This window comes from Panthera tigris, chromosome E2, assembly GCF_018350195.1.
Source record: "Panthera tigris isolate Pti1 chromosome E2, P.tigris_Pti1_mat1.1, whole genome shotgun sequence".
Lineage (NCBI taxonomy): Eukaryota > Metazoa > Chordata > Mammalia > Carnivora > Felidae > Panthera > Panthera tigris.
The window spans coordinates 61,264,069-61,282,146 of record NC_056674.1 but is presented as its reverse complement, the minus strand read 5'-3'; the positions used below and the strand labels follow the sequence as shown (position 1 = coordinate 61,282,146).

At 55.5% G+C, this 18,078-nt stretch overlaps 1 protein-coding gene and 1 long non-coding RNA gene across 9 annotated transcripts; one reads left to right on the top strand and one right to left on the bottom strand.

Annotated features, from left to right (window-relative positions):
- Positions 1-1,582: 1,582 nt before the first annotated feature.
- On the bottom strand, positions 1,583-18,078 carry DEF8 (differentially expressed in FDCP 8 homolog). Of its 8 annotated transcripts, XM_042968814.1 has the most exons (14): positions 16,923-17,734; positions 15,421-15,636; positions 14,397-14,474; positions 13,978-14,111; positions 12,665-12,762; positions 10,040-10,189; positions 8,993-9,134; positions 7,519-7,683; positions 6,859-6,986; positions 6,554-6,667; positions 5,922-6,002; positions 4,986-5,126; positions 4,735-4,844; positions 1,583-3,660 (listed from the first exon to the last, which is right to left on the bottom strand). In XM_042968814.1, the coding sequence occupies exons 4-14, from the start codon at positions 14,099-14,101 to the stop codon at positions 3,558-3,560; spliced, it is 1,356 nt and encodes a 451-aa protein (XP_042824748.1). In that variant the 5' UTR covers positions 14,102-14,111; positions 14,397-14,474; positions 15,421-15,636; positions 16,923-17,734; the 3' UTR covers positions 1,583-3,557. The 8 variants fall into 8 exon arrangements, with proteins under 8 accessions (XP_042824748.1, XP_042824749.1, XP_042824750.1 ...); XM_042968815.1 differs by lacking the exons at positions 14,397-14,474; positions 15,421-15,636 and adding an exon at positions 18,024-18,059 and having other exon boundaries at positions 16,923-17,075; XM_042968816.1 differs by lacking the exon at positions 14,397-14,474.
- Positions 9,095-10,852, top strand: LOC122234059. Its single transcript, XR_006211778.1, has 3 exons — positions 9,095-9,163; positions 10,309-10,378; positions 10,786-10,852. It is a non-coding gene; the product is annotated as an uncharacterized LOC122234059 (long non-coding RNA).

Sequence of the window (18,078 nt, the reverse complement as noted above, 5' to 3'; positions counted from 1 at the left end):
CAGCTGAATGGCAAAATCTAAGTAAGTTTTGTTGTAGGTTCGGTGATGTGTCCATGTTAATTTCCCAGTGATAAGTGCACTGTGGCCTTGTAACGTCCTTGTTTGGCAGGAAGACACATGTATTTAGAGGCAAAGGAGCATCATCTCTGAAACTCCCTGCCAAATGGTTCAGAAAAAGAAATGTGCATGTGCACAGAAAGAATACAGCAAATGAGGTAAATGGTAATATTTAGGGAATCCAGGGGTGCCTGGGTGGCTCAGCCGGTTGAGTGTCCTACTTCAGCTCAGGTCGTGATCTCGCGGTTCATGGGTTGAAGCCACGCATCTGGCTCTGTGCTGACAGCTTGGAGCCTGGAGCCTGCTTCAAATTCTGTGTCTCCTCTCTCTCTGCCCCTCCTCTCCTGGTGCTCTGTCTCTCTCTCTTAAAAATAAATAAATGCTAAAAAAAAAAAATTAATATTTAGGGAATCCAGGAGATAGGTAAATGGGAATGTTTTTGCAATAGTTCTGTATATCTAAGTTTGCCAATATATAAATGATAAAAGCGGGGCTCCTGGGTGGCTCAGTCAGTTGGGCATCCGACTTTGGCTGAGGTCATGATCTCACGGTTTGTGAGTTCGAGCCCCACGTCAGGCTCTGTGCTGACAGCTCAGAGCCTGGAACCTGCTTCAGATTCTGTATCTCCCTCTCTCTCTATCCACCCCCCCACCCCCGCCCGGCTAATGTTCTCTCTCTCTCTCTCTCTGTCAGAAATGAATAAACATTAAAAAAAAATTTAATGGTAAAAAGAAAATACCATTTCATCACCTAAAAGAGAGGGAAAACATATTCATCTTACATCAAGTATCCAAAGTATAGCTTTAGTTACTTGTAGTTGGAGGTGTGTGCTCAAATATGCCAAGACCAGGCCCACAAACAGCACTCCCACACCATTCCTCCCTCCCTTCGGCTTGCGCCCATAGAGCTCTCTGGTTTCTTTAGGGTTAGGGTTACAGTCTATCAGAAGATTCCTTATATTCGCTGGGTCATGGCCCCTTTGAGATCCTGGTCAAAACTGTAGATCATCTCTCTGAAAAGAATGTACATATACAGAGGCTTGAATGTAATTTGGGAGAGGGGCAGTTAGGGTTCTCCTGAAGCCCAGGGCAATGGGAATGGTCCTGAGTTGCAGTGAGGGCCCTTCTGTGGGTCTAGCTTGTGAAAGAGATTGCCAGGAGCTGGACATGTGACTTGCAAGATCAGCCAGTTTCCCGCTGATTCTACTGGGTTATGAGATAATCCCTCAACCATGAGGACTCCAGAAGACACAGTTTCTACTTACCGAACATTCTCTGCACGCCAGGCTCAGTGCTCGATGCTTCCTAGAGCCTGAACAACCCCAAGTTATGTGTTTTCATCTTTCATAGACATGGAGCTGAGGGGACTCCACACACTCAGCCCTCTGACACTCATCACACACTCCCCAAACCGAATCACATTTGGCCCCACTGGATGGGGAAGGCTGTGGGCTTTCACTAAGACTGCAGTTGGTCTGCATGTCAAGAAATCCTGTCTTGTCCCCAATTCACCACACACACCAGAGTCTAGAGAACACAGATTTAATGAGACAGCGGCTATGGCATCAGTACAACCAGGTGTCCCTTGCTGCTTTTCTGTGAAGCGCTGGCCGTGCAAACTGGCTCTTTGGTGGGTTCTGGCTACAGTGCTTGGATTCCAAGACCCACACGTGATTTTGTTTAAAGACTCGGTCATCCAGAAGGGGAAGATGGCAATATTGGGGGAGGAGGGAATGGGGGTTGTTAAAAAGAAAAGGGGGCCAACTCCTCGTCCAGCAGATGCCAACTTATTAACGCTTTCTATGGACGTGGTGATTGTAACTATAATGATGTGACGTCCATTACACGGTAAAGCCGGGAATGGCCAGTATCCTTCTGACAGAAATGGAAAGCAGTGGTGGAAAATGTGTGGATCTGGGGGTGCAGGAAAAGGGCATCTGGACCTTAAGCCCCTCTTCAGCCCTAGAGAGGAAGGGGAAGCAGGGCAGGGACCTGTTGACCCAACCTCACCAAAGTTTGCTTCTCACTGGTACCCCAAGGCAGATCAGAACACTCAGCGAGAGGACTGCCTAAAGCCACCAACGGAGGCTTTTCTGATGGCGCAGAAGAGCCAGGAGGAGGGGACACGGTCTTTAGCCACCCCTCTGATCCTCCAGCAGGCTAAGACGACTTTTCTGCTGGCTGAAGCATCTCCTCTTGGGTTTCCTAGCCAAAGGTGATGGATACCCAAGTGGCTATGTTCCCTGCCCACCCCACCCCCACCACATATGTATGTTAACCATGTGCATCAACAGCTGACCACAGTCTGGGCAAGAGGGCACAAAAGGCTGGAGAGCCACATCCTGAAACGTCCCCTTCCCACAGGACTCCCCCCTCAATGGCAAGGTCTCTAAAGCACAAAACGTCCCCGCAAATACCGAGGTTGACTGTGGCTCCACCAGTGAAGAACCTGTGGCTTCTCACCCTCTGCCTAAGGGTCCCATTTGTCAGCTGGTGTACAGGACCTTCCACATCCTGTGCCCCAGGCTTCCCGCATGGGCTCTAAGATTCCTGCCCAAAGCTCCCTTGAGCAAATACTCCCAGCACCTCCAGGCCCCAAGCAAAAGACCACTGGCTGGTGGTCTCTGGGCCGTCCAGAGCCCTCCGCAGGCACTGTGGCAGCAGCATGGAGCCCCTCAGGCAGAGAGTTCCCAGAAGAGCCACACAGGCCTACTGCTGCCAACCCCTTGCCTAACCTAGAATTCCCCCAAGGGCATAGTCCCTGCTCCAAACTGGGAAGCAGGACAGCCTCTTCCAATTGGACCCCCAGCCACCCAGCCTGGAGCACCAGGGTAGGCTGGGCTGAGCAGCGGCAGGGGGAGTAGGAGGAAGAGACCACGGCCCCCTTCCCTCCACGTTGTACAGAACAGGTAACCCCTGGGCTGATCCTGTCAGAGGAGAACCTAGAGACAGAACCTCAAGAGGCAGGGGCAGAGCCCTCAGGAGACAGTTGTGGACGACCCCAGCCAGAGACAACTAGAAGTCTCCAAACAGACAAGGAGCTGGGGGATGGGAGCCTCCAGGTAGATCCAAATCATCCATGGCAGATTTTCCTCAGGCCAAGTCTGGGTGTATGTAGCCAGCATCCCCAGGGTTTGTTGGCCACTCCCCCAAAGTCCTCTCTGGGTTTTCAGGGTGGCCAAAGCCCAGCAGCCTCGGCCCCAAGGCTCTTTGCCACCGGGGAGGTGAGACGCCCTTTGCCCACTCCCCTGCTTACGGAGCCCTGAAGCCCTCACAGCAGCACACCCAGCAAAGAGCCAGGCTGCACCACATCCCAGCAAATGCCTGGGAGACAGATGACGGGCCTCATGGTGCTGCTTACACCCCTCTGGCCCAACACAACGGAGATGTCCAGGGGCTGCACCCTTGGGGTCTCCAGAACACAAAAAACACCTTGACTTTGGCAATGACCAGCAGGTTGGATGCCAGAAAGGCTTGGGGTGGGGGGTGGTGCCTGCTGCTCTAGGCATCCACATCTGGACCAGGCTCCTGGAAGAGTGACTGCTTCCGCAAGGTGAGCCGGGCACACTTGGGGCACGTGGTAGAGTTGTCATAGTAGCAGTCCCTGGGGGCAGGGGGGGACAGGGGGTCAGCCCTAGGAAAGGTCCGGGCTCCCTGCATGTGAAATTCTACCGCTGAGCCTTCACAGGCTTCCTAAGTCAGGCTCTAACATCCCCCTTCTCCCAAAGGGCAGAAGCCAGGTCGGCACCCAGATGTGTCTACCGGGCCCGTGACCCGGCTCTCAGCGCAGGCCTCCGCACAGGGTCCGCACCTGTCCGCTGGCTACCATCCGCTGGGCGCTCTCACCGCTTGGCTTCCCTACCTGTGCTTAACACCACTGTGCCGAGCCTCCGCCCAGGGCACTGGGGGGGCACAGGGTCCTGGGGACTATTAAGATTTGGTGGTGACACAGCAATGCTTGACATCTGTCACACAGCACACACACTGCTAGCTCAAGGGAATCCACGCCTGCAGCATTTGTTTTTGCTACGGTGACGGCAATCCCAGTTCCACGGTGTCACTGGATGCTAGGACAAACAGCAAGTGCCAGGCAAAAACCCGTGGCACAGAAATGGGGGACAGAAATGGGGGGTGGCCATCTGAGTCCAGTGTGAGAAGTCACGCAGGGCCCAGCAGGCATCACCTAGTATTCGTAACTGCGCTCATTAGAGAATTAAATTATTTTTCTTCCAACATACGTGTGTTCTTTTTCCAAACAACCCCTTAAGTCTTTTTGTCACAAATGCTTAAGTTGTTTGAATCTAAGTACTTAATTAAAATGTTGGTATTTCTTTCGGCCTAGGGATGTTTGGAAAAAAAACACCGGGACACTGAGGGTGCCAGGAACCAGGAAGTCTAGGAACCTCTGGCCTCTGCGACATCTCAGGTCTGGTGGAAAATGGGAGCAGGTCAGACACCGTGTGCACACCTGGGGTCTGGGCTGCAGCACCCTCCCCAGCCCCACAGGTGCTTGTTCCCAGGGGAACTTTGAATTTAGTTCACATCAGGGTCTAACCCCGTATCTAGGATCAAAGCCAAGGGCTTTGAAAATCAGGCAGCAAAGACCTGACCCTAAATGCCCCCCACTGTGGCAGGAGCCCCCTCACCTGGCCTAAGGGTGGGTCGGAGCCACACTAACCTGTGGAAGACAGCAGAGCACTCGGTGCACACGGACGTGTGGCTGTCGAAGGGGAACAGCACATCACCCTCTCTGCAGAGCTCGCATACGAAGCCCTTGGCCTGACACCGCTGGGGGGCAACAGTGGAGAGTGGGGGGCAGGTCAGCGCATGCTCCGAAGGGCACACTGGGCCAAGCTGTTTTCCCATCCTCCCTGCCCTTGAGACTGGGAGCAGAGGGCGATGCCCCCCGGTCCGGGCTAGGGGGCCCACCTCACAGTCCAGCTTGATGTGCTTGGCAAAGAGTGTGTGGGTCTCCGTGAGCGAGCAGCTGAGGCGGCCCGTGTGCGCATCCAGCAGGTCCTGGACAGAGTACATCTCATCGTTCTCCACAAAATGCTGCCGGTCCTGGAGCTGTGGGTCCCAGCAACCGTGACCCCAATACCAGGTGAGGGCCCCTTCCACTGCCCACCCCGACACTCCCAACATCTGGGCCCTAGGGGTGCTCATGGAAGCAACAGGCTGCAGAGGGTGTCTGGGCCCCAGAGAGCACCCCCTGCGCCATCCACACCGGTCACCTTGCTGCTTCCAACACAGCGGGCACACCCCACCTCTGCCCAGCATGCCACACCTCCTCCCGGCCCTGGCCCTGTTTACCACCAACATTCTGCACCTCCTTTCCCTGCCGTATCTTGTCCACAGACCTCAACCCCCGCCCCGACGTTCTGCTTATTTTTCTTCCCCACCCGAAGGGTGCTCCCTGAAGTGAGAGCAAGGATCCCTACCTGTTTTGTTCCCTGCTCCCTAGGATCTAGAACAGTGAATACCCCCGAATATTTGTTGAACAAATAAGTGAGCCTGAAAAAGTGTGTTCGTGGTCAGTCTTGCCTGGGCAGGCCTGTGCCCGGTCCACGCCTGTGCCCGGTCCACTGCGTGGAGATTCAGGTCAATACCTGCTTCTCCCAGTGTTTCTCGCACGGACGTAATCAGAGAACGCTTTTGTGGGCAGACTGCCTGTTTGCTTACTGAAGACCTCACGTTCCTTGGGAGTCTGGGAGACCCTGTGCCAAATGCACAGCACACATAAGCTGTCGACTCGTCTGAAAAAGTCTTGGGCGCAGCGTGTCCTCATTGCCCTGGCTCTCTGTTTCCCATGTGCCCTCCTCCTCCCCGACCCCGGACCCCCAGCTCCCGCTCCAGTGGCCTGACCTGCAGGAGCAGACGTGCCTCCATGGCCTCCTTGCAAGTGATGAAGTATGGCTTCATGAGCAGGATGTCCTGGCGCAGCTTCTAAGGACGAGAGGGGCAGGTGGGCATTCCCGGCCAGGGCGGAGCTGCACCCTGGCACATCTGGGTGGCTGAGGGGGCTGGCACTCCAGGTCAAGAGGGGACAGGATGCATCCCCTAGGTCACATCCCCCGGGATGGTCCCAGATCTGAGAGCTGCAGCCGAGCTCAAGTTCAAATCACAGCGTCCAGGCCAACTGCACTCTGAGATGCATTTATCCTCAGACACATTGTACAAAAAAGAGAAAGAATGCAATACATCTCAATAATGTAGTACGTTAATTATGTTGCAATAATCTTTTGGATACATTGGATCAACTAAAATATATTGTTAAAATTAATTTCACCTGCGTTTTACTTTTAAGGCGGCTACTAGAAAATTTCAAATTGCCTCTGGGCCTACTGTCATTGTGACCGGACACTGCTCTAGTGTCTTTAACCCTAAAGGTAGCCAAGGGGCCTCACTAGCCCTCAGCAGGTGGCATCTCTCCTCCCAGGACACACGGGGCGGGGTGGGGGGGGGGACAACGTCCACCCTGCCCCCTCCAGCCTCACCCTGATCTCCACCAGCTCCTCCACATAGTTGAAGAGCAGAGGGTTGATCTCGCGGAGCCTGAGGACTGGACGAGACACCATCAGTGCCAGGTAGCGCATGCTGCAGCGGGACACCTGGGGGACACGATGGAGTGGCACCTCCAGCATTACACATACCACCCCCCCCACGCCCCCCCCCCCAGGACCAAGATCCGCTCCCCCCACCCCCCAGGCCTGAGCACTGGCTCTCCGTCCTTGGGGCTACAGTTCCTCCCCACTCAGCCTGTATACGAGCCCCACCCCTCCCCCCCTGCCCCTGCCCCTGCCTTGCGCGGCTCAAAGTCCCAGTTGTGCACAACTCGTGCCGGGATGACAGCCAGGTCATTCCAGTGGCAATGGCTGCAGTAGTACTGGCCGGTATAGTCACACTGCCGGGCCTCGCTGGGCACGCCCCCTGTGGAAGGAAGGGGCCACATACAGGGAAACAGCCACCCTCCAGACCTGACGCAACCTCTTCTGAGCCCCAAGACCTGAAGCAAATCAGGCACCCGGCTACCCTCAGCCTTGTCATCGGTAAAATGGGACAATAACCCCCACCACGGGACTGCTGAGAGGACCCCATAAATTAACATCAGCAACTCTCTGGAAGAAGGCCTAACATATGGCGCACGAGCGACTATCGTGCCGTTTTTCCCGTCCAGGCGGGCTTTCTGTGACGCTGGGGCCGCCGGGGAGGCTGGAGCAGGGCAGCCTTGTGAGTACTCCCACATGACCTAGGCGGGAGCCCGGTCTGCTGAGCGGGAAGAGAAAAGGCACCAGTAGCAGCCCCTTCTCCCTCCTCCAGGAGAGAGAGCAGGACACCATCCACGGGAGCCAAGCCGTCCTTAGCGTCTGACTGATCCAAGTTTCTCACAGCTCTTGGCCGGGGTACCCTGCCCGGAGCAGCCTCCCTCACCCTGCGCCCTGCCCTCTCCGGGGGCACTCACGCAGAGAGATGGGCGCCCGGCACTCCGCGCAGCGGTAATCCTGGCTGTCCAGCCCTGTCTCGGGGCAGATGTTCAGCTCGTATTCCGCTTGGTGGCTGACTTTGGAGCGCACGCAGGGCTTGGAGATGAGGTTCAAGCACTTGCTATGACAGCGGTAATAACAGCCTGGGGTGGGGAGGACCAGCAACGTGCCTCTCAGACGGGGGAGGGAGGGGATCCTGCAGCCTGGACTGGCCTTCAGCTCTACTCCGATTCCCACATCGACCTGAGAGCTTCTCCAGGCCCCACTGCAGGCCCCAGAACTTGAAAGACCTTGTCAGGCCCCCTCCCAAGCCTTGCCCTGTGGGTGCGTGCGGGCCTTCGTCCTCAACTCCAGACCACCGGCCATTCCCCCCTGGATGCCTGAAGGGCATCAGACCCGCTCAGTCTAAATGGAATTCTCATTCTTCCTTGACAAACCCACCTCCCACACATGGTTTTCCCGCCTCGCGTTTCAATGACTCCAACCTTCCACCTACTGAGACTAAAATTTGTAAATCATCTCAACTCCACTCTTATGCCCATTTCCAGCCCTTCAGGCAGTGCTGCACCTGGGTTCTTCTCCTCCAAAACAGCCCCACCCCGATCAGAGCGCCATCATCCTCCCTGTCCATCTCTGCACTTCCTCCTTCAGCTGGTGCTCAGCTCAGCAGCCAGAGTGATCTCGTTAAAACCTAAGCACGTCCAGCACCGACCTACGGCCCCCGGTGCACTTAGAGAAAGTACCTGGTCGCCTCTGAGCCCACCTCTACCAACCTCCTCTCAGATGCAATGGCCCAGCCACACTTTTCTCTGCTCCACACTGAAGACACTGGACACACACCAGCCAGGGTATCTAGCCAAGTCCCCCCCACCAGGGGCATTCTTCCCCACATACACTCCTGACTTGCTCCCTGACTTCCAAGTGTTGCTTGAATGTCACGTGATGCCTTTTTATTCCACCCTAAAGTCACACCCATCACACTCCCTGACCTACGCTATTCTCTTTCCTCACGTTTCTTCAACTGTCTGACACACCATATGCTCGTTCAGAACAGCACCATCCATAGAGATTTGCAGCCATAATGGAAACGTTTTCTTTGCACTGACCAACATGGTAGCCCCCAGCCTCATGTGGCCATTAAGCACTTGTAACGTAGACAGCACTAGTAAGGAACTAAATCGTTACTTGTTTGAATCAGTTTGAGTTCCCGTGTGGCTCGTGGCTACTATACTAGAAAGCCGAACGTGGATGTGAGCCTGATAAAGGCAGGAGTTTGAGTCTCTTGTCCCTTGTTTTGTGCCCAGTATTCCTCAGGGCTCAGCAAATACTGAGCACACTGCAGAGAACTCACCGGAACACAGCCCAGATATGGCAGCAGGGCTGAAGGTCTCTGCCCTGCCCTGGGGACCAGGACTACCCACCCAGGAGGAGCAGGTCTGGGGCTCAGCCCACCTGTACAGGTGTACCAGGTCTGAATGAGCCCCCAGATAATGGTGTTGCACTTGTCACAGGTTTGCTTCACACTCTTGCTCTTCTCCTTGTAGAAACGGTGCTCGAGGAGGACTCGGATGTTGGGCTCGTCCTCGTTGGGGTCCTAGAGAGAGGCCCAGGGAGGGGCCACAGGTGAGCCTGCTGTAACTCCTTTCCCTTCCCGTGAGCCCCTGGGGCTAGTTCTTCCAGGTACCGTTTACAGCACATATTGTGAGCTCCCCCAACGTCACACCCCCTTTTCCCTTTAGCGAAAGAAATCGCCAATGATGAGTCAGGCCTGAACCACCCAGAGTACAGACTGATTTTCCCAACATCTCCTGCACCTAGGTGCTGTCCTGGGACCATGTTAGGGCCAAGGGTGTGTGAGCAGGAGTGACATGGCCTTCTCCCCCCTCCCACGTTTTTTCTGCTAAGTACAGACTCAAAGTGCCATGAGGCCATCTTGGATTCTCACAAGGACTGGAAGGCCTGGGATCCCCAACACCATCAGCTGCCGTATGGGCTCTAGGCCACCTATAGGGTTTCTACATAAGTAAAATTATACATCTGACTCCTTTAAACCACTGGATTTGGGGGCATCTTTGTTACCATACCCTTACCTATATCCTAGTGAATATTCTAGTTTCTAAGTTCCCAGGGATTCATGAGCCAGTCAGGGACCCAATGGCAGCCAAGCTCAAGAGTGCACACACTCAAGGACTTCAAGGACAGCTATGGGTTTTGGCCTCCAGAATCCATTACCCTTACCAGTGTCCCCTTTGCAAAATCCTCAGGAACCACCCCCCCACACACACCCACCAACTCTAGGTAACGAGGTTCGAGGCAGGCCTTACCTCACTTACTTGCTCCAGTAGGTGGCATGTGACCAGGACTGGCCAATCAAGATCAGACTAATAGAGAAATAGCCCCACAAGGGGCGAGGGCCCCCCCTTTCCGCCCCTCAGCATCTGGAAGGGGAGATTCCTACATTCCCCCCCCAGCCTCCATGGTAGGTAGGTCAGCACACACCTTCAGCTCCTGGAGTTTCAGCCGGAGGTGGATGAGCCGAACTACGGCATCCTTCTGCTTCTCCGAGTGCTCGGGCAGCTCCAGAATCACCTGCTTGCACTCCTCGATGGCCTGCCGCAGCTGCTGAATGTCAGAGGCCAGGAAGAGACCCTGCCCAGTGGGGGGGGGGGGGGGGGGGCAGGCATCAGGTTGCATCAAATGCCCACCGTGCGCGGTCTCCATGTGAAGGTGAAGCCCAGAGCAGACCTCCCTGTTCCTCACTCGCCTAGATGGAGAAACTGGAGCCTGGCAAGAGGGGCCCAAGGACTTGCTCAAGGCCCAGGAAAGTGAACAGCACAGGTCAGAACCACCCCATGCAACCAGACCCCCAGCTGGACCTGTCTACTCACAGGCCCCTGAAAACCTGATTCAGGATGTTTTTCAAAACACAACTTCCTTCTTTCAGAAATTGAACTGCAGGGCGCCTGGGTGGCACAGTCAGTTAAGCGTCTGACCGGCTCAGGTCATGATCTCACGGTTCATGAGTTCGAGCCCCACATCGGGCTCTGTGCTGACAGCTCGGAGCCTGGAGCCTGCTTCGGATTCTGTGTCTCCCTCTCTCTCTGCCCCTCCCCTGCTTGCTTATTCTCTGCCCCCCCCCAAATAAATAAGTAAACGCTATAAAAAAAGAATTTTAAAAATAAAAAATAATCAAATAGAGAAATCGAATCACTTTTCTCACTATGCTATTTTGCTTACTTCTACAGAGTTTCCTCTTGGATGAAAGCTGGGGAAATGACAATTGGCCTGTCATGAAGGAGAGGAAGTGGCCTCTAGCTTAATCACCAAGCCCAGAGACACACCCCCAGCCCCAGCACCTCACAAGGACCCAGGGCAAAGGCCCAGCAAAGGCCCTAGTCTCAGGACACTGCTGTCACCGCAGAAGGAGACCAGGCTGCAGACTGGGCTGGGGAGCTGAGGCAGATCCCACACCAGGAAAGACAGCTGCCCTCAGGAGCCGCCCTTCGCCAGGAGACCAGGCAAAGAGAAGGTGACACCCCTACTCTTGGATCTCAGTGTGTGACCCATAGGAGTGGCTCAAAATTTTTGTCATGAAATACATATCCGTACCAGTAAAACTTAAAGACCATATTCGAAATAAAACGTCAGTGAGAACTGGGGGCTCCTGGGTGAATCTTTTTTGACCTAAGTTACATTTGAAAAAAAATTTTTTTTCTTAATGTTTATTTATTTATTTTTTGAGACAGAGACAGAGCATGAGCAGGGAAGGGGCAGAGAGAGAGGGAGACACAGAATCGGAAGCAGGCTCCAGGCTCTGAGCCATCAGCACAGAGCCCGATGCGGGGCTCGAACTCACAGACCGTGAGATCATGACCTGAGCCGAAGTCGGACGCTCAAAGGGACGCTCAACCGAGTGAGACACCCAGGCGCCCCTGACTTAAGTTACATTTGAATGTTACTATGTTTCTCTCAAATAAGAGCTGAAGATACTGGGGCGCCTGGGTGGCTCAATCAGTTGAGTGGCTGAGGAACCAACCAGCTCTTGATTTCAGCTCAGGTCATGATCTCACAATTCATGGGATCGAGCCTGCGTCAGGGTCTGTACTGACAGCGTGGAGCCTGCTTGGGATTCTCTCTCTCTGCGCTTCCCTGGCTCCTGCATGCACTCACTCTCTCTCTCTCAAAATATATAAACATTTTTTTTAAGTTAAGGATACGCAGGGGGCCTGGGTGGCTCAGTCAATTAAGCATCCGACTTCGGCTCAGGTCGTGATCTCACAGCTCGTAAGTTTGAGCCCCGCGTCAGGCTCTGTGCTGACAGCTCGGACGGAGCCTGGAGCCTGCTTTACATTCTGTGCTTCCCTCTCTCTCTCTGTCCCTACCCCCTCCCCTTGCGCTCTGCCTCTCTCAAAATAAATAAACATTAAAAAACAATTTTTTTAAGTTGAGGATACTTTGCATAAAACTAAAAGATTTTCAAACTTGATTTTTTTTAGTTTATTTACTCATTTTGAGAGAGAGAGAGTATGAAAGTGGGAGAGGGCAGAGAGAAAGAATTCCAAGCAGGGTCCACACTGTCAGCACAGAGCCCGATGCAGGGCTCAAACTCCTGAACCATGAGATCATGACCCAAGCAAAAATCAAGAGTTGGACACTTAAACCAGCTGAGCCACACAGACACTCTGATTTTCAAACTTTTTAAAAAGAAATCATTAGAGCCCTTTAATTAAAACAAAACAGAACAAAAAGTTTCCACGGAACAAAATATCAAACAGAGGAGAATGGCCCTGCAGAGCTGAGTGGAGATGGGCAGGAGGACCCCTCCCCTCCCTCACCCTGCTGCACAGCTGCAGGATTCCCTAGGACCCCACATGGAACCACATCTGCCTCACAGGAACCCGGAGCATGAGGAGGGGGAAGGCCAAACACAGGAAGAGCAGCTCCAGGCCCCAAACCCCAGGTCAGTCCATCTCTGGTTCCAAAGCAGGTTTTCAGGGTGAGACTCAGCTGTCATGTGGTCTCAGATCCAAGGCCCAGGAGCCCCAGCTCAGGTGGACTGGGCGGGGAGACAAGGAAATGGCCAGCTCCCCCTGCCTCAGGGGCTCGCCCAGGCCCAAACCTTACCACAGGGCGGGAGAAGTGGTCCTCAGAAAGGCCGAGATCCATCACTCGCTCAGTGCAGTGGAATTCTGGCTCTCCAGGGGGCAACTCAGGCAGGGCCTCTGGAGTGGGTGCAGGGGTGGAGCACAGCAGAGAGAGAAGGAAAAATCAACCTGTGTTTCCACCAGGAGTAAGCTGGGGTGGGAAAGACCCTTGAGATGACGGAAGCCCACAGGAGGTCCCGAGAGGAACCAGGCCCTGCCCTGCAGCTGCCCTGTTTGCATTTGCAAAGGCACCCATATCCTTTACAACTAAGAGAGAGCCTTTCCAGAAAATGAGGTGGGGAGACTCTGGGTGGCTCAGTCGGTTGAGGTTGAGCATCAGACTCTTGATTTCAGCTCAGGTCATGATCCCATGTCAGGCTCTGCACTAAGTGTGGAGCCTGCCTGGGATTCTCCCTCTCCCTCTGCCCCTCTCCCCTGCATGCACACACACACACTCTCTCTCTCTCTCTCTCTCTAAAATAAAAAATAAACAGAAAAATAAAAAGAGGTGGAAAGACACACATAGTGCCAAGAAGAGGTGTACAAGAGTATCAGAAAAACACCCCAATTTCTAAGGCATACTTTGCGTATGTGTATATGGCTTGAAGGCTGCCATATAGGCGGTTGAACAACAGAATTCCTAATGGTAGGAGACCTCTGTGTCGCACACGCGCGCCCACACACACCCTGGATACCCCGAGGTGACTCAGTCTGCCGTTCGGAGAGCTCGCACCCTCCTGACCTCCCAAGCTGCTGGCTGGGCCTCTGTTCAGCGCGTTCCAACATCTCCCTGATGAGACCTCAGCTCTGAGCTTACGCTCCAAGCGTTCCTTTAACGAGCATCTGCTATGTGCTGGGCCCTGGGGCACAGCAGTGGCAAGACAGTCATAAATCCCTGCCCTCGGGAGTGTGTGTGTGTGAATATGTATTCTGGGGAGAGCACAAGTGGGCGAGGGGCAGACAGAGGGGGACAGAGGATCCACAATGGGCTCTGCTGACAGCAGCGAGGCTGATTCGGGCCTCGAACTCACAGAGATCATGACCTGAGCTGAAGTCGGACACTCAACCGACTGAGCCACAGAGGTGCCCCAGGACTGTGTGTTCTCATGGAGGGGCAGAGATAAGTAAACTAAAGAACAGGTGGGAAGTGGTTTGTGCCGTGGACAAAAGGGAAGTGGCCAGCACGAGCCCAGCTCCACGGGAAAGCCAGGGTGCTCCACAAGAGGAACTAGGAAGCGGGGGGCACAATGTGAGGGGTCGGGTTGCCCACGCAGGCCTCCCCCCAGCACCCGCCTTCAGAAGCGAAGTCTGGGGCCTCCTCGCTGGCCCTCTGCTCATGCTGCCTTGGCACCAGCTGCTTGTTGAAGGGGTTGAGATGGGCCTGCCGGAACCGGGCCAGCTTCTCATCATATTCCATAGCATCCCACCTGCAGAGGAAGAGGGGGGCAGAGATGACCGCCCGGCTCCCACACTCGCTGCATTGCCGTCCCCTTCCCGAGTTCCTGGGGTCTCAGAGGGGATGCCTGGCCTCCTCCCCCTCCCCAGGAGGGGCCAGGTGGGGCCCCCCCACACCACAGGTGCCGTCTGCTGCCCGTCCCCAAGCCAGCTCAGCCCCTTCACCCAGGCCCCACCGGCAGCACCCCCTCAGTAACAGCAACCCACTCAGATCCCGCAGGTGGCACAAGCAGAGCTAGGACAGGGGGACGACCTACCCGAGGGCACCCCGCCGGTCGGAACCTAGGCCCCTCGCCTCCCGTCGGCCCCAGACGCCTCGTTCATCCCCAGTCCAGCTGGAAGAAAGGCCCGGCTGCCCCCGTGAGACACCACCTCCCAGGACCCGGTTCCTTACTTCCGGCCCCAACCAGCTGTGCTCCCTTTCTGTCAGAGCAACCCAAAACCACAGCCCCTGAGCGGAGCCACCGGTGAAGACTGCCAGAGGTCACAGTGCTGTACCCTCTGGAGCCCAGAGCCCAGGCCTGCTCGGCCACCCGCAGCGTGGCCTTGGGCAGGACCCACCTTCCCAGGGCCCTCGGAGCTCCAGCTCTCTGCTGGCCACGTAGAGGAGACCCCGGCATCGCTCGTTAATCATCATGTCAGCAAGGGTGGCACCTCACTGGCCTGGATTCCCACCGAGGCTCCCTGTGGCTTGAGTCAGGACATGGCCCCACACCCTGGGCTCCCAGGAAGGGGGAGGAAGTTCTTAGTTCACCACCTGGTGCTGCTTCCCCTCCCGAGGGCTTGGTCCAGAACACACAGGGCCGATGGCCTCCGACAGGGAGAAAGGGGCTTTGGTGAGGGCAGGGGTTTCCTTCCTAGGTGGGGCCACATTCCTTAGCCTCTCCCTGCCTCCAGGGTGACAGCAAGTCAGAGGTTTTGTAAAACAGCTTTGTAGAAAGTGACAGGTATTAGCTGCTTTCTTCGTGCCATTTAGTCTGAAATAACTTGCAATTATCAAGGATAATCCTGTGACCCCTATCTGCACCCCCTGCAAAAGAAAGAGAACTGAGCCCAGACGGATGGCCTTGGTAAGTCACCCCCCACCCCTGCCCAGTGCTGGCGGCTGTCCTGCATCTGGGTCAGAAACGCCCACACTGTGAGACCTGTCCTGCCTGTTTGGCCTCTGGAGGGAGGATGTGGGTCAGGAGTTCTGGTCTGGCACCCACTGACTGGCTGCCCCTGGGTCAAAACACGGGAAATTACAGGTGCCATGGGCTTAAGCCTCCTCTCCCTTGTTACCTGAAAGCTTTGGGCGGCTCACACTGGGTGGTTGGGCCCCAATGCCTGGTGCCTCTCCAAATGGCAGGGGCCACAGTGTCCTATGAAGCAGGACTCTGGGGTGCAGGAAGGGCCATACTCCTTCACCTCTTCTCCCCAGGCGGTGACAAAGATTCTTTACTTGACCAGACTTTAGTCAGGCTCCCAAAATCTATCACAGGCCCACCTGTGCCCTTCCTGTAAACTCCAATTTTAACAAAACCCTGCTGTTTGAGTTTAGCAAGAGTCCCCCACTCTGATGCCCGGTCAGCCTCACATCTGGTATCACCCCCAGGTGACATCTGATCACCCGGCCTGCCCTCAGCAAAGATCCTGTCGGGTGGGTTTAGCCAGAATCCTCCCCTCACCCCTGACGTCTCCCCTGTATTAAGTTTCCACGCAATGATTTTAAGCTGCTCCTTGGCTATAAACTCCCACTTGCCCACGCCGTATTCGGCGTCGAACTGGGTTCAAGACCAACGGCTCTTTTCCCCTCAAGAGCCCTCAATAAAATCTGTGTTTACTATTTTTAACAACTATCCAGGTCTGTGTTTTCTTTGACTGTGGGGGAGCTGGATTTTTGGCTTAGCATCCCTACAGCTAGATGTGCTCATGTGACTATGTTAAGACCGATAGAATTTAAACAGAAAGATCTCATGAGAATTGTTCTTAAAAGGAGGCACTGCCCCTCTTCAGCTCTAACTCTGGTCACCTGGGATGCAGAGGTAATGGGTGGAGCTAGAGTAGCCACCTTGGATTGTGATGTAGAAACCCTGAGCTGCTTCACCCCCAGGCTTCACTCAAATAAGACAGACATAAACTTCTGTTTGGGAGAGGGATTTCTGTCTCTTACATCCAAAACAGACCCTGTCTGGCCGCCCTGGGAGCCTTGTGGTAATAAAACGAATTGGTGCTATTCGAATCCCAGCTCTGCCAGCTCCCAGCTGACATGCATGGTCTCCGGCAAATGCCTCAACCTTTCTTTGCTTTTGATTTCTCATGTTTCAAATGGGGATAATAATAGTACCCGCTGTATAGGATTATCACAAAGATTAAATACAGAGGTCTGAGTATCCTGGCCAGCACGCAGCATGCATCCAATAAATATCAGCTACAACTTACCATTATCATTGTTCCTAATGTTATTAAGAATCATACGGCCCTGATTTACATTCTGGGTCTCCCAGTGATGAGCTATACGATCTCATTTTCTTGCCCACAAATAAGGGAGAATACCTACCTACTGGGGTGGGTAGAAGGACCAAGTATGTAGTTAAATAAGGCAGGAGAGCCCACAGCCCAGAGGTGCTCCTAACCGAACTGTCACTGTCATCACATGATGCCCAGCCCAACCCCCAGGAAATCTCCCAGCATTTTAAAATATGGCCAGAGCAGCTCAAAGGGGGAACACCTGTGCTCTTCTGAGCAGCTCTCCTCTGGGCTGGAAGCTCCCTTGGAAAAGCATCTTTCATTTGCCTGCTTACGGGTAGTGCCGGCTTCAGGCTTGGCACAGAGGCCACGGATGGATGGATGGATGGATGGATGGATGGATGGATGGATGGATGGATGGAGGGTCCCCTGACCCCTCAGCCTCAGTCTCTCTCCTGCCAGGTTGGAGAATCATGCCTCGCTCAGGGCTGCCAAGCACAGACAGGTGATGTCCCAACATACTGGGCCACCGCAGCACACAGCAGCTGACTCGGACCCACACACCGCGCCCGCGGGGTTCACCCCTCAGAGAGCCCTGCCCCCACACTCAGGCTTGGCCTCCCACGGAACAGGCAGGAGGGAGGAGACTGAGCGAAAGGAAGGAAAGCGAAAGGAAGCCACTAAGCCCACTATCCACCTCTGCCCTCCTCCGAGACGACCCTTCTCTGGCAGAAGTGAGGGGAGGACAACGCGAGTTAGCAATCAAGGGGACTTCAGGATAAAGCTCGGGGTTCGTGACTCCGCCAGCCTCGGTGTCCTGCCTGGGGCACAGCCACCAAAAAGGGTCTAGCGTCACCCCCGCCACAGCTGGAGGGGGGTTGTCTGCCACTGACGCCGGCGGAGTGGCCGCTGGCCGCCTCGGGAACAGGCACCTTCCCCAACTTGGCTCACAACAACAGGCCACACTTTGGGGACCCCCGCGAACCCGCGGCGGGCGCGCATCCATTTCATAGGCGAGGAAACTGAGGCCCGGCGCGGCCCAGCATTCGCGGACAGTGGCACAGTCCCGGGAGGTGGCGCGGGCCCCACGTCGAGGCCGGAAGCGGTGACAGCGTCACCTGGGGGGCGGGGAGGGGGCGGCATTCCCCCTCTCGGGTGATAAACGCGTCCGAGCCGCGGAGCACCGCAGCGCGGGTCGCCAACGCCCTCTGCGCCCGAGGGAGGCCCGGAGGGTGCGCGCCCCGACCCGTCGGGTCTGGATCCCGCCCCGGGTGGGGGCGGGGGTCCGGGGCCCGTCGCTCGTCCCCCGCGCCCTCGGGCAGGGGGCGCCGCGGCCGGCCGAGAGAGCCCCCGAGGGCCGAGCGCCCCTGCTCCCCGCACCCCCGGCACCCCCGCCCCTCAGCCGGCCCGCCCCGACTCCCCCCTCCGCCGCTCACCTGACCGCCGCCGCCCTCGCCACATTGGAACCCGCCCGCCGCCCTCGCCACAGTG

Bases quoted from the DNA above. Each gene is read 5' to 3' on its own strand.
- DEF8 (XM_042968818.1), bottom strand. From the start codon at position 14,101: ATGGAATATGATGAGAAGCTGGCCCGGTTCCGGCAGGCCCATCTCAAC. The intron at 7,684-8,992 runs GTGGGCTGAGCC...TCCCCACCCCAG, and splicing joins GACCTGGTACACCTGTACAG to GCTGTTATTACCGCTGTCAT. The intron at 4,845-4,985 runs GTGGGCCCCCTA...GTTGCCCCCCAG, and splicing joins ACATCAAGCTGGACTGTGAG to CGGTGTCAGGCCAAGGGCTT.